The 13,572-nt window shown below is 38.5% G+C and overlaps 1 protein-coding gene across 1 annotated transcript; it reads left to right on the top strand.

The window, feature by feature from the left end:
- The first annotated feature begins 3,068 nt into the window (after positions 1-3,068).
- On the top strand, positions 3,069-10,788 carry LOC116292947 (glutathione hydrolase 1 proenzyme). Its single transcript, XM_031700296.2, has 10 exons — positions 3,069-3,291; positions 4,269-4,492; positions 5,123-5,224; positions 6,184-6,400; positions 6,592-6,911; positions 7,824-7,957; positions 8,124-8,311; positions 9,119-9,347; positions 9,651-9,831; positions 10,189-10,788. Exons 1-10 carry the CDS (start codon positions 3,131-3,133, stop codon positions 10,302-10,304), a joined length of 1,872 nt encoding a protein of 623 aa, XP_031556156.1. The 5' UTR covers positions 3,069-3,130; the 3' UTR covers positions 10,305-10,788.
- The last annotated feature ends 2,784 nt before the right edge of the window (positions 10,789-13,572 follow it).

Raw genomic sequence — 13,572 nt, 5'->3', positions numbered from 1 at the left:
TAATAATGTCAGACAAACTACTAGTAGCCAACAACGAAAATAAAATTTGAAGAATTTTAAAAAATACATATAATTATGTATGATAAAAGGACGACTAATTTTGAAAATACAAGCGAATGGAAAAACCAAGTTAAATATACAGTATATGATATTTTTTTGCGCGCGATTCCCCAATTCCCTATGTCATGCTTTTTTGCAAGGGCTCTCGGCAAGGAAGAAAGGAAGGAAGGCAGGAATTATTTCCATTGCCATGAAATTTGACTATACCTTTTTTACAGTGTGTTGTTTCTAGACCATAGCGGCCCAACAAACCATGATATGCAAATGATCTTAAATGTTTTCATGCCTTGGGGATTCCCCTAAATTTTTGCTTCACAAGCGAAATCTAGAATTATTTGAGAAGTTTGTCATTCTGCTAGTGAGTAAATTGTTACCCATATCTTCATCGAACTAGAGTTGTGAAAGCGATGGCAGCAAGCCTGTGGCCGTTAAAACGACAGAGATCGAGGTACTACAAATGTGAAAAGCCTTGGCTTAAAGACATGTTCGGCGAATTCGTCACTTTTATTGAAGTCCCAGGAGACGTGAGAGTGGAACTACAAGTCCAAACCTCACAGGGAAATGATTATACTCTTAGAAGTTATCTTCCGCCAAATTTCCCTCATGGTTGTCCAGCTTTAGTGGTTTCAAATCCAGGTTCACCGTTAAAAGATCGAGATGGGTCGACTGAATTAAAGTCAAGTTTTCAAAACCACTGCTATGAGTCTTCAAGGTATGGTCTCACGCAAATATGTCACTGTAGACCGGATCGATGGGAGAGCAAAGAGATGGATCTGTGTGATGTGTTAATGAAAGGTCTTATCTGGTTAGAAGCCTATGAAGCAATGCTGAGAACTGGCGAAGATATTGGGACGTTCTTGAGGGAGATGCCTGCGAGTGAAGACACTCTTGAACGAATAAGAGGAAAGGCGAAGAAAGCAGGAAGACATGGCGATATTGGAGCCTTCTGCTTACACTTTGATCGTCTGATGTTCGAATCTGGAAGTGATAATGTAAATGAAGTAATAAAAATGTTTGAACATTTTTTATATGAAGAAGCACAAGCTATGGAATCTTGAATATTCGATCCGGTGGTTCCCGTGCTTCGATCCACCGTAACAGTTCCATTCCAGAATTTCAGGTTTTAGAACAAGCCAATCAGGCGTTACCATATTGATATTTTTTTAAACGATTATAATCAGTCATCTTACTCCATACTTAATTAATCACGAACGCTACACGAAATTTACTTTTGGATTTTGCACATAATAAGAAAGCTGCTCGAAACTTTCGCATTTTGACGTGACGTCACAGCGGCCATGTTAGCCTCCTTTGCAGCCGTTCTTAGGGTCGTCACGCAACGTTTCCCTCGTTGCGTGACGACCGTAAGAGCGGCTGCAAAGGAAGCTACGGCCATGTTGGTGCACCAAAACATTGAATTTTCTATCCTCCGGGAATTAAACTCTATTTTTATGCAAAAAACTGTGCGGAAAGTTTCTATTGTTTGTTACACAAATATGGCTGCCTTGTCACGTTAGTGAAAACGCTCTATTGGACGAGAGCTAATTTATATTCGTAATTTGTATTTTGCTGATCGATGCATGTGGGATGATATCTGGCAGTGGGCACGTGCTCGATTTATGATCATGCGCATATGTGTGTACACATAGAATGAGTAACTAAGTATAAAAACGGTTTGTTAAAATTTGCTAAGATCCAGTAAGGAATTGTAAGCATTATTTTTAATTATTTGTATTTGTTTATAATGTGTAATTGTGATTGTTAATAATAATCATTAAAAATAATTAAAAGTAAAGAAAAATAAAAGAATAAAAAAGATCCAGTAAGCCCTCCAAGGTTCTGGCTCATAATTACTTGAATATTAATGAGAATGAGAAGTGGTCCTCAAAATATGGTCCTTCATCACATAAGCTCTCGAAGCTTCGTGTCTAGGCCAACTTTTTCTTTTGTCGGTCCACTTCTCATCCTCAGACATAATCAGCCGATAACCCAGCCGGCCACCAGTAGGTGTTTATTTATTCAATAAAGCACAGTAATTTCATTTTGAGGAACTCGCTATTACGGACAGGAGCAAAAAAAAGTAGTGACGAAGAAATGACCGAATAAAATAATATTCTCGCTATTCTTGAGGTACATATGACGTCATAGCCGCCATGTTGGTTGACTATACAAAGGCATTCCTCATTAAGCTTCTTTTGTTAGGTGAACCAAGATGGCGGCTGTTTCATTGTTATTTATATAAGTCAAGTGATTTTTCAGTCACATGGTTTGGTTGCACCAAGAATTGCGGACACTCGCTATTTATACGTATACCAGGGCACGGTCCGCAGGGTGTCCGCTGTAACGAGAGTTGACTGTATATCAAAAGCATACCAGAAATTTTGTTTCACTACGGAATCCATCGTAATGCGTGTGGAAACTTGGAGAAAAAACATGTAATAGTCCAGGGGTCTCATCCACAAACTTGCATCAACGTATTCAAATTAATGTATTCTTAATATAGCCGGCGTTGCTGGCGGTCAGCGGTTTTGTGGGCGGAGAAATATGAACGAATAATTAATTACATGAAATCGTTGTGTAGACAGCTTATTTTTGTTAAAAAGATTACACCATAATATCAAATTACTGCACTGCCAGTTAGAAATATTGTTTCAATAAAACTGAATTTAATGCTTTCTACAAGTTTGTTATTTTTTTATTCTTTACCTTCTTTTTTTCTTTCAGTTTATTCTCTTTTTTAATTGATTGCATTTTTTCTCTTTCTTTTTTCTTCATTCCTTTGTTTTTTTTTCTTTCCATCTTCAGGTTTCCCCCCTCCTTTTCTTTTAATTCTCCTTTTATATTTCTTATTCCTTTTCTTTTCTGTTTTTCTTTCATTCTAATTTTTATTTGATAGTCTTTGACGTTCATTACGTTTTCCAAGCTAAGCCACAAGTATCCCAACAGGTATTTGATGTTCTCAAATGACCCTTGACATTCTAAAAAAAACCCACTGATCTACCCGTTAATCTAACCATCCGTCGAAAGGGCACTTACATGGTATTCAGTTTAGTCCTAAAATCTTTAAAAGATGGGGAAAAATACCAAAGGAAATGGGCGATTTTTCCTTAAGCTTATCACTGCCGTAATTGTCTTATGCGCAGTTTGCACTCTAGGGTTTTTAACTGGAATGGACAAAAAAATTTCAAATTTTTTTTTGAAAGATTCTTCTTTGCATGAGAGTAAACGAAGGTAAGTTTCATTACGAAATGATAATTTTTTTCGCTTTTTTCCTCTCTCTTTTTAAATTTTATTTCATTGCATTTTGAATAAATACAAAAATATAATAAAATGTGTCTGCCAAAATATTTATTTTGGAGTCTTAATTTTTTACGATTGTATTGACAATTTTGCTTAAATATTTTTATTGGATGTTACATCATTATTTTCAAATAGAATTATAATCTTTTTTAGCTATATATATGCCATCATTTTAACATTTTAGTTTATAATTTGGATGATATTTTAAATAAATCTGTAAGAAGATCAGTTTTGGGCCAACTGGTGTAGTTTGAGTTATAATCAACCTTGGGTCACGGGAATTTCGATAAATATGTTACTATTCTTAGTAATAAAAAATAAATATAAATAAAAAATACCTATCGGTTCTATTAATATTTTCAAATTCAAAAAGACCAATCTTCATACGAAAAATAAAGATTTTAAATTTTGTCTCAACTAAGTGTATGATAATTTCCTTTATTTACATCTTCTAAGTCTTTATTTTTTATACTCGCCGTTTATTTCCTTCCCCCCCCCCCCTCCCCCCGCTTTTTTCTAGCTCTCTCTCTCTCTCTCTCTCTCTCTCTCTCTCTCTCTCTCTCTCTCTCTCTCGTTTTTTATGATGTATCTTTATCTATATCTTTATCATAAGTTTCTATCAAGAGAGGATGAAGTACTTCATGCTCTCTTGGTTTCTGGGATATTTTTCAGTCCCAACGCGCATGCTCGAATGACCGCAGACACCTAAAGTACGTTGACCAATGTCGCCCGGAGCCGGTGCTGATCAAGAGAAACGCAGGCTCCGGGTACGAGTTTGAAATTTAACACGAGTGAAAAACGTATACTCCAGTTTTGAAGTGAATCTGTAATCAAGGAATACATTGGAATCGTACAAATTCGAAAATAGTCTATGTTTAAACTAGTCAATATTACTATTGTCTCAACAGTAGCAACGTTCCCACAATCCCTCCTCCAGATCCACTTGAATTTGAACACGCCGCAGTTGCCGCTGACCACAAGTTATGCTCCAAGGTCGGGCGGGACATTCTCAAGAAAGGAGGGCATGCCGTTGACGCTGCCATAGCAACAGCTCTTTGTGTTGGTGTGATAAATCCTCATTCTGCAGGACTGGGTGGTGGTGGATTTATGATCATTTATGACAGAAAGTCAAGTAAGTACGTGGTGATAAAAAAAAAAAACTATAGACACGTTGATCTGGTTCACGGGGACTAGAAGTTAGAGTGGCCGGTTGTCGTATAAGTAGGACACGATACGACAGACTCCTAGCCGTACAGCAGCACATATGTAACGTATATATTTTATCGTGCCTAAAACATTTTATTGAATGAAGCGCAGGAAACCAATGGGAAGCGATTTCATTGTTACTGCATGTTGTACTGTGTACATCTTGTACTTCCATACCGTACGTTTCTTTGGCACTCCTAAAAGTCGCTGCATACGTCTATGAAAAATTTGGCAAGCGGGCATGCACTGATGTCATGGCATCTATGACGTGTTAATTTAATTGCTGCTGTGTTTCCATAGTGATACTTGACTAGTAACGTGCGCTCTGATTTGTTGCGTGTAAACTCTTTATATAGCTATATACTCAAGGTACTAACGCGAGCATGTCGTGCGTTCGGCACAGGTATATATCCCATTGAAAACAGTGTCCGAATCCCTTAAAGGGTCACTGAAGCGCCGTTTTCATTTCATTTGTCGTTGTTGTTGTTCTTTGACCTTGCCGTGTGCTCGGTATGATAGCTGGTTGCCGAACTATTTTAACAATTTTCCTTCACAGAACGTTCGTCTGCCATCGACTTCAGGGAAATGGCTCCTGGACGACTAACGTCCAAGGGTACCGAAGAGATGTTACATGTCCTTCATCTGATGAAATTAAGAGGTACAAGCCTTCATGGGCATTTTAGCCTCTGGGCGCCTTATCCACACTTGCTTGTGTTGTGCATTTAAATTTTTTTTATTTTATCGATATCCTAAAAAAACCTCCGGTGGGGTAATTAAAGTCAGGGCACAGCTAATTTCTCACAGTTTGAATTTGATTTTAAATTGTTAGTTTTTTCTAAGGGAGGAAAACCATTGAATACGGAGTAAAACCCCGGCTTTAATCAAGAGAGAGAACTAACAAACTCTATTCACATGTGATGTTAAGTGCAGGAATCGAACCTGAGATCCCAGAGATGAGAAGTGAGTGCACTTCCACTACACAACCCTTGATTCACTAATGTATGTGCTGCCGTGTTAAGTCCAGGAATCGAACCTGAGATCCTAGAGATGAGAAGTGAGTGCACTCCCCCTACACAACCCTTAATTCACTACTGTATGTGCTGCCTTGTTAAGTCCAGGAATCGAACCTGAGATCCCAGAGATGAGAAGTGAGTGCACTACCGCTACACAACCCTTGATTCACTAATGTATGTGCTGCCTTGTTAAGTCCAGGAATCGAACCTGAGATCCTAGAGATGGGAAGTGAGTGCACTTCCCCTACACAACCCTTGATTCACTAATGTATGTGCTGCCTTGTTAAGTCCAGGAATCGAACCTGAGATCCCAGAGATGGGAAGTGAGTGCACTACCCCTTCACAACCCTTGATTCACTAATGTATGTACTCAGTTAAGTCCAGGAATCGAACCTGAGATCCTAGAGGTGAGAAGTGAGTGCGCTTCAGCCCTACACAACCCTTGATTCACTAATGTATGTGCTACCTTGTTAAGTCCAGGAATCGAACCTGAGATCCTAGAGGTGAGAAGTGAGTGCACTATCCCTACACAACCCTTGATTCACTAATGTATGTGCTGCCGTGTTTACCCGGTATTTTACGGTCAGCTCTTGTTCATCAACAGAGCAGAGTACGATGAAGCCAAGTGAGGGTCTCCTCGTTGGAGTCCCTGGTGAGCTGCGAGGTTTCGAGAAGGCTTGGAAACGATTTGGAAAGCTGAAATGGAAGGACCTCTTTCAACCAGCAGCAGATATATGTAAAAAGGGTTACAAGGTCCACCCTTCTTTAGCCACTGCTATTGCTAAGAATGCTTTAAATATTACAACCAGTGAAGGTTTAAGGTAAATTAATTACAACCCTTTCGCTTTTCTTCGCAACCCCTACTTTCTCACAGATCGAATGATAACTCAGAAATTGGACTTTTTGCGAAGGAAGGAAGCAGAAAAACCATCGAATCAAGGGAGAGCCCTAAACTCTACTCACATGTGATGCTGCGAGTCCAGGATTTGGATACATTTTTTTCTTTTTTCAGTGAGATCTTCACACATAACGGCAGAGTATTAGCTGAGGGTGATGTGATCAAACGACCAGTCTACGGAAAGACTTTAGAAATGATTGGCAAATCTGGAGGAGCAGATATCTTGTACAATGGTAAATTTTCCAAAGACATCGTCAATGAAATCAATTCGGAAGGAGGAATTTTCACCCTGGATGATTTAAAGAAATATGAAGCAATCGAGAGAGAACCTTTAAAAGCAGACATTGGTCACATGGATGGTGCAAAGCTTCTATCTGTCCCCCCACCGGCTGGGGGTGGGGCTGTAATGTCACAGGCACTTCAGATACTTAGTGGTGAGTGTAATCATAAATCATTCTTTCATACGTGGTCGTTCAATAGCCCTTATTCGTCTTGATGTAATGTTTGCCCTATTACAGACCACGTTTCATTCCCTAGAGTATCATTTTTGTGTTTAATGGTTACGAATGAGAAGACACATGGATATGGATAGAACTCAAACACAGAATCGTATACTCTACTCACCACGCGGTCTGTAATGGGAAAACATTGCACCACAATAAATTGATGGTTTTCAACCATCCCGAAGAGAATTAAATAACAAAAGACACGGCGGCCATGTTGGAGGATATAACAAAATAATTCATTGATAATTCTTTTGTTAAGTTCCTCCAACATGGCCGCCGTGAAAACCATCAATAATAGTTTTTGTCTTTATTCGAGGCTGCAAATTCCAGATTAATAGGTTTTTGTAAGCTCTCTCTAATGAAAAGACTCGAAATCTCTCTCTGCGCAGCAAGATATCTAACGAAATAATCATCATAACGTTATTAGAAAAAAACTAATTTTAAGAATAGAAAACCTATGCAAAACAAGGAAACCAGATTATTCAATCCCAAATGAAGCCAATCAAGTAGTTTTTGCTTTTATATGGGGCTCCAAATTCCAGATCAATAGGTTTTTGTAAGCCTTCTATTATGAAAAGACTCGAAATCTCTCGATGCCCATCCAGATATCTAACAATAATCCAAAATCAAAGTACGCAGGGCAATTATGTCTCTATCATTGCAAGCTCACCGTTCGTTTCGCTTCGATGCAAAGGCACGGCTACCTTTCAAAATGGCGCCAGAAACTGTGAAAGGGACAATTCTGCGCAAAAATCTGTTTTAGAAAGATGCGAAGCGCTGCTCCTCCAAGTTGGTACAGAGGATACTATGCAAAGTAAACCCTGTTTATTGATGTTTTAGGTTTCAACTTTACCAAAAAGGACATGGAAGAAAACCCCGGTCTGACATACCATCGCATTATCGAAGCATTCAAGTTTGCCCATGCTAGTCTGACTTTCCTTGGAGACCCTAAATTTGTTGGGGACACTACGAAGGTAAAGTTTAGAAAATAGACCTCATCACTTAGACAGACAGACAGTCAGTCAGTCAGACAGACAGTCAATCAGTGAGACAGAGGAAGACAGTCCAAAAAAGTGGACATCAAATATAATAAGTATAATGATCATAATCATAACTGTTCTTGGTTCTTTACGTTAATAGACTGTCCAAAAAATGCTCGACTCTAAACAGTCCAAAAGACTAAGAGATATGATTGACGGCAAGACACATCCGGTTAGATATTATGGACCAATCAACTATCAGCTTGACGTCACTTCAGGCACCACTCACTTGTCAATCGTCGATGAAGAAGGCAATGGTGTTTCTCTGACTAGTTCTATTAATAAATAGTAAGCATAGAGCAGGCTGTTTCATTGTTATTCATATCTCTAGGGATTTAAGTCACATGGTTGCACACACTCTATAGAGCAGGTGCATGTTACGTCATAGTCGCCATCTTGGTTGACGGTAACAAAGCATTCCTTATTAGCATCTCTTGTTAGATCAACCAACATGGCGGCTGTTTCATTGTTATTCATATCTCTAGGGATTTAAGTCACATGGTTGCACACACTCTATTGAGCAGTCTTTTAATACTGTTTAAAAAAGCGTTTAAAAACATTTTAAAAAAGCATTAAAAAGCTTTAAAAAGTATTGTACAACGCCTATTAGCCGTTTATTAAGAGTTTGAAGAAAACACTGGGTCAATTTGGCATTGAAGTGCATTGTGGGAATGTTTTAGGGGTCGAAATAGACGCCATCTTGGAAATGTCCTTTTTAACAGCCCAACATTATAACATCTCATGTTGATCCGATGCGGTTAAATGTTCACATCAATAGTCCTATCCCGAATTCGCTTGACTGGTCACAAAACAATAGTTTCAAGTCGAGGTTGAACTTGATGAATAAAAGAATCAAGTTCAGTCTGAACTTCAAACCATTGTTTCGTGGTCAGTCAAGCGAAATCGAGATAGGTCTATTGGTTAAGTGTTGTGTTCACATGGGATTATCACGTGCATCTCATGGTTCCAGTAAGACCACTCGCCCTGCTACAATCACATGACAGTAACTATTTTTTCATGATATGCTTCTAACTGAATTCGTCCACAGTCCCTATTTTGTAAACTAATTCACGAAATACTATTCTTTTTTCGTAGCTTTGGTTCAAAGATTCGTTCGAAGAAATACGGCATCATTTTCAACGATCAGCTGGCTGACGCCATGAATCACTGGGTGAATGAGTTTGGCCTGGTACCAGATAGCTTTAAAGCTCATCGCAAACCCTTATCATTATCTTGTCCAGCAATTCTATTGGATAAGAATGATGATCTACAGATGGTGATTGGTGCGGCTGGTGGAAGGTATATACCAACCACGCTAGCTCAGGTTTGTAGATTGCTCGCTTACTTATGAACACTCTGTTGGGCTTTCTGTGGTTAAAGTTTCACGATGCACGCATCGAATATCAGTCCAACACGGATGTAACACATTATCAAAAAAAGCCTTTGCAACGACCAGAATACTTCTTTCCCCTAAGCAGTCCCCTTTTGCAAAGGGGCGGATCCAGTGATGAAGAACTGAGGGGGGGGGGGGGTGACTAGTCTAACCAATTTGAGACGCTATTTTTTAACCATTTTCTTGCTTTCATAGACCAATATAAACACTGTATTTGTTGTCTGTCTGTCACAGGTGTTTATGAACTATTATTGGTTTGGAGACAGTCTTAAGGATGCTGTGGCTAAACCTCGCTTACATTCTCAACTTTTCCCTGAGATGGTTTTGGTTGAGGAGAACTTTCCTAATAAACTGGTCAACGACATTAGGAAATACGGACATCGATACGTCACTAATGATACAGCACTATTCACAGGTATTTGAGGCAACTAGATTAGATTATGATTCCTATCATTCAAATAAGCAAGATAGAGGGAGGAAGGGATGGATGGATGGTGGATGGAGGGAGGGAGGGAGGGAGGGAGGGAGGAAGGGAGGGAGGGAGGGATGGATGGATAGATGCTTGAAGGATGGAGAAAAGGAAGGATATAGGAATGGAGGGATTTAGCCGATGGATGTATGGATCATATTAGAAATGAACGGATGGAGGGATGGATGCCGAAAGGATGGATTGATGGAGGGAGGGAGGCAAAACCCGCCCCTTGATTCAGCACGCGTTTAACGCGCATAAAGGCCAATAACTGACAGGATGATTTCGTTTTGTTCAACACAGGAACCCCAGGCCAAATCATGGGTGTCGTTCAAGTTATCGCGAGGAAAAAGAACGGAGAGCTGCTGGCTTTAGCTGATTATAGAAAGGGAGGCATTGCCGCGGGATATAAGAAATAAATAATCGAAAACAGTTAAATGATAAAAACACAATATAACATTATTACTGGTTAATATTTTTTATGAGTTATAAAATTGTATTCAATTCAGTTTATCCTGATAATATTGTCGCTACGGAGGTATGCATTTGCAACGAAATGGAACCCCTTTCAGTGTCACATACCGCATGCCGCCATTTAACTATATATTCATGCTCTGTGATTTGCATGATTAGGCGGATCAAAAAATGGAAGCCATTTCGGTGTCATGCCGCAAGAGGAAAGGAAACCATTTCAGTTGTCATATGCCAATCTGTGTTATCGTCATTCATTGTGACTGGAATTCGAATAGAGCCAACGAGACGGAAGCCATTTTGGTGTCAAACGCAAAAAGCCATTTCAATGTCATATGCACTCTGTATTGGAAATCGAAGAGAGCCAACGAAACAGAAGCCATTTCGGAGTCATACCAAGAGGAAAGATTAAAGGAAGCCATTTCGAAGTCATATGTAATTGTCTAAGCGGATCAGAAAATTTGACTGGGCAAATGCTTATGTTGACCAAACGAATACGTCTTCCCAGGGAGGCGACAGTATCGATACCATTCAGTTTTTCTCATGCACCTTTGTAGTACACATGAGCAGCAGCATGGCTTTGGTGGGGTCTTTGAAAATAATACAAACATCGCGAGAATGCTAGTAAAACAGATATCAAATACAGTAAAAGCAATAAAACAAATTAAAAAGAAAAAAAAAACTTCCAAAAAAGTCAAAAGGGCACTCAAGATTACTCTAGTACAAAAAAAAAAAAAAAAAAGCAGATTACTGAGGTTTGTAAAGTTATATTTGTACAAACTTTAAATACAATTTTTGCAAACTTTTATTGATATAATTGCTACTGATTATCTAAAGAGTATTTTATTCAATAACTTCGTTTTCCTGTAGTTAGTGAAGTAAATCATTCATTTTGTCAGGCACCTGTTTTCCTACACTCAACAACAGAATCCTGACTATCAAATCTCCAGAGAAACCACCTTCATTTCAGTACATTTCTCTTCCTGAAACTAATATAAGAAGCATGGAGTGTTAAATGTAGGCAAACTTCAGAGCAGGTCAATGTTGAAATGCTCTCGTCCTCGCCGGCCATTCTGGCTGCAAGTTCATCTGGCACATTACTGTGAATTGACTGTGCATGTAGTTGCGGTAAAATTATCTCTTATCTTGCGGAGTTTCCATTCATTTTATACATGGTTTTGTATGTTGGTATTTTGTGGTGTTCATAGGGTGACTGTTTGACTGGTACTCGAGCATACAGATAAGCTTGGAAAAGACAAACAACTTCGAAACGTTTTAAATATTAGCCGTACTATCTAACATTGGTTTTTCACATTAATTTCACAGTTTCTAGTACATAGCCAAGGGGTTTCCGAATAGTTTACCGGTCAAAAAAGGCGCCATCGTTTCAGCACTTAAACGTTATAGTTTTCCAATGAATCCCTTATAGATGCTAGAACCAAAATCAACCTCAAGTTTTATGATATAGTTTCTCATTTATGTCTTCTTTCTATCTTGGGATGAAATACCGACCACAACAATAAACTTACAACATATACATGGCTTTTATTTTCTCTAATGGGTTTTAGTTTAATAACCGTTTACCAGACAATAAGGCGTCTATCATCCGCTTATAAATACATCAATATTTTTGATTGACTAGGGCGATAAAAAAACCTCGTAAAAAGACTGATTATTTGGTTCTTAGGTTTTACTATTTAATGCAATTTATCCCAACCTTTTTCACAAATAAGCTATCTATGATTTTAGAATTATCGTTGCACGCGAAAAAACCTTGTTTCTTGAGATTAGAATTTATTCAATCAATCCAAACCTATATCCAGAGACAGCAGATTGTTGAAGTCTCTTGCTGTCAAATATTTGCCAACTTGATTATTCTGTCAATATTTCATAGTATGAGATTTTCAAAATTAAACCATTCACTCGTCAAAATTGGGACAAAACGGTGCCAAGCAAGATAAAGAGTAGCCAAATTTCTTCCTTTCGAAACTGAGCCTGTCCAGCTTTGAATTACTGCCTGCACTTCTATCGACGCTGAAACAAGTAATGATTCCTCATTTCTCGCGACAAGCTGGAATTTATTTTTATCTTCATATAAATTGCCGGTTCTTTTTCCATTCACACCTGAAGCTTTCAAGTTGTATTTCTTGCCTGTCAAAAATTAGTAGGATTTTCTAATTATGTTGTTCTTTATTTGCATTTAACTCAATTTTCTGTTGATTCATGGTTGTGTTTTACGTCAAAGAGAATAAACGATCTTGGTGGTGTCTTTACATTAGGACGCACTTACGGCTCGTTCTACAGTTTGCCAAAGGGCATCTGTATTAGCAGATCTAATGGTATAATCACCACTACAGGATGCAAGTCATTAAACACAACTTAAATTCGTGTTAGGAAGTGAACTAATGACAGTGGGATTAGGTGCCTTGCAGCAGGATCAATCGATCCTCTTTAACACGTTTAAGCCTCCTCACCTACTATTAATGCTTAGTTTGTCAAGATTATTCCGGTAAAATTAAATCACTCTTACAAAATCACAAGTATAGCGAACCTTTGTTTGTCGACCATTACCTGTTCGTTAAATAAAGGGTTATAATGTTATTGTGATTTGAAAATGGTCGTTCAACAAAGGTTCATTTTAGCCTAGGCGGTCGTAAAAAAAGAATTATTACTTTTCTTGAGCATTACTTGCAGTGTAAAATAAGAGCAGAAAATGGGTCGTACTAGTCTCGTCAAATCATAGACAAGACCGCAAAGCCAATACATGAAAAAAAAAAACATGTGAAAGAATGAATGGATGGATGGATGGATGGATGGATGGATGAATGAACGTATGAATGAATGAATGAATGAATGGATGGATGGATGGATGGATGGATGGATACTTCTTCTTTCATACCAAAAAGTACACTTTGCAACTTCATTCTTTAAAATACAGTTACAGTCAAAACGGTTCAAGCTTACCCACCTAGTTAACCAGTTCTCGTAAGCTTTTGAAGATAGCAACCCGCACTAAAGTATAAGACTACTGGGGGGGGGGGGGGGGGTGTATATCGCCAACGCCTGGGGTAGGTCCACATCACTTCACTAGAAGAAATGAATGCTATTTTTAACCAAGATTTCAGCCTCGTCACTGAAAAATAATTTCCGTTTTTCGTTATCACTTGAGAATGGAAGAATGTAGGATTGGTCGCTAAATACTCATTTTAAATCGTT

Source organism: Actinia tenebrosa, unplaced genomic scaffold (genome assembly GCF_029948245.1).
Source record: "Actinia tenebrosa isolate PJP-AT-01 unplaced genomic scaffold, QUT_ActTen_1.0 PGA_scaffold15__27_contigs__length_11533743, whole genome shotgun sequence".
Taxonomy (NCBI): domain Eukaryota; kingdom Metazoa; phylum Cnidaria; class Anthozoa; order Actiniaria; family Actiniidae; genus Actinia; species Actinia tenebrosa.
This window is presented reverse-complemented; position numbering and strand designations above follow the sequence as displayed.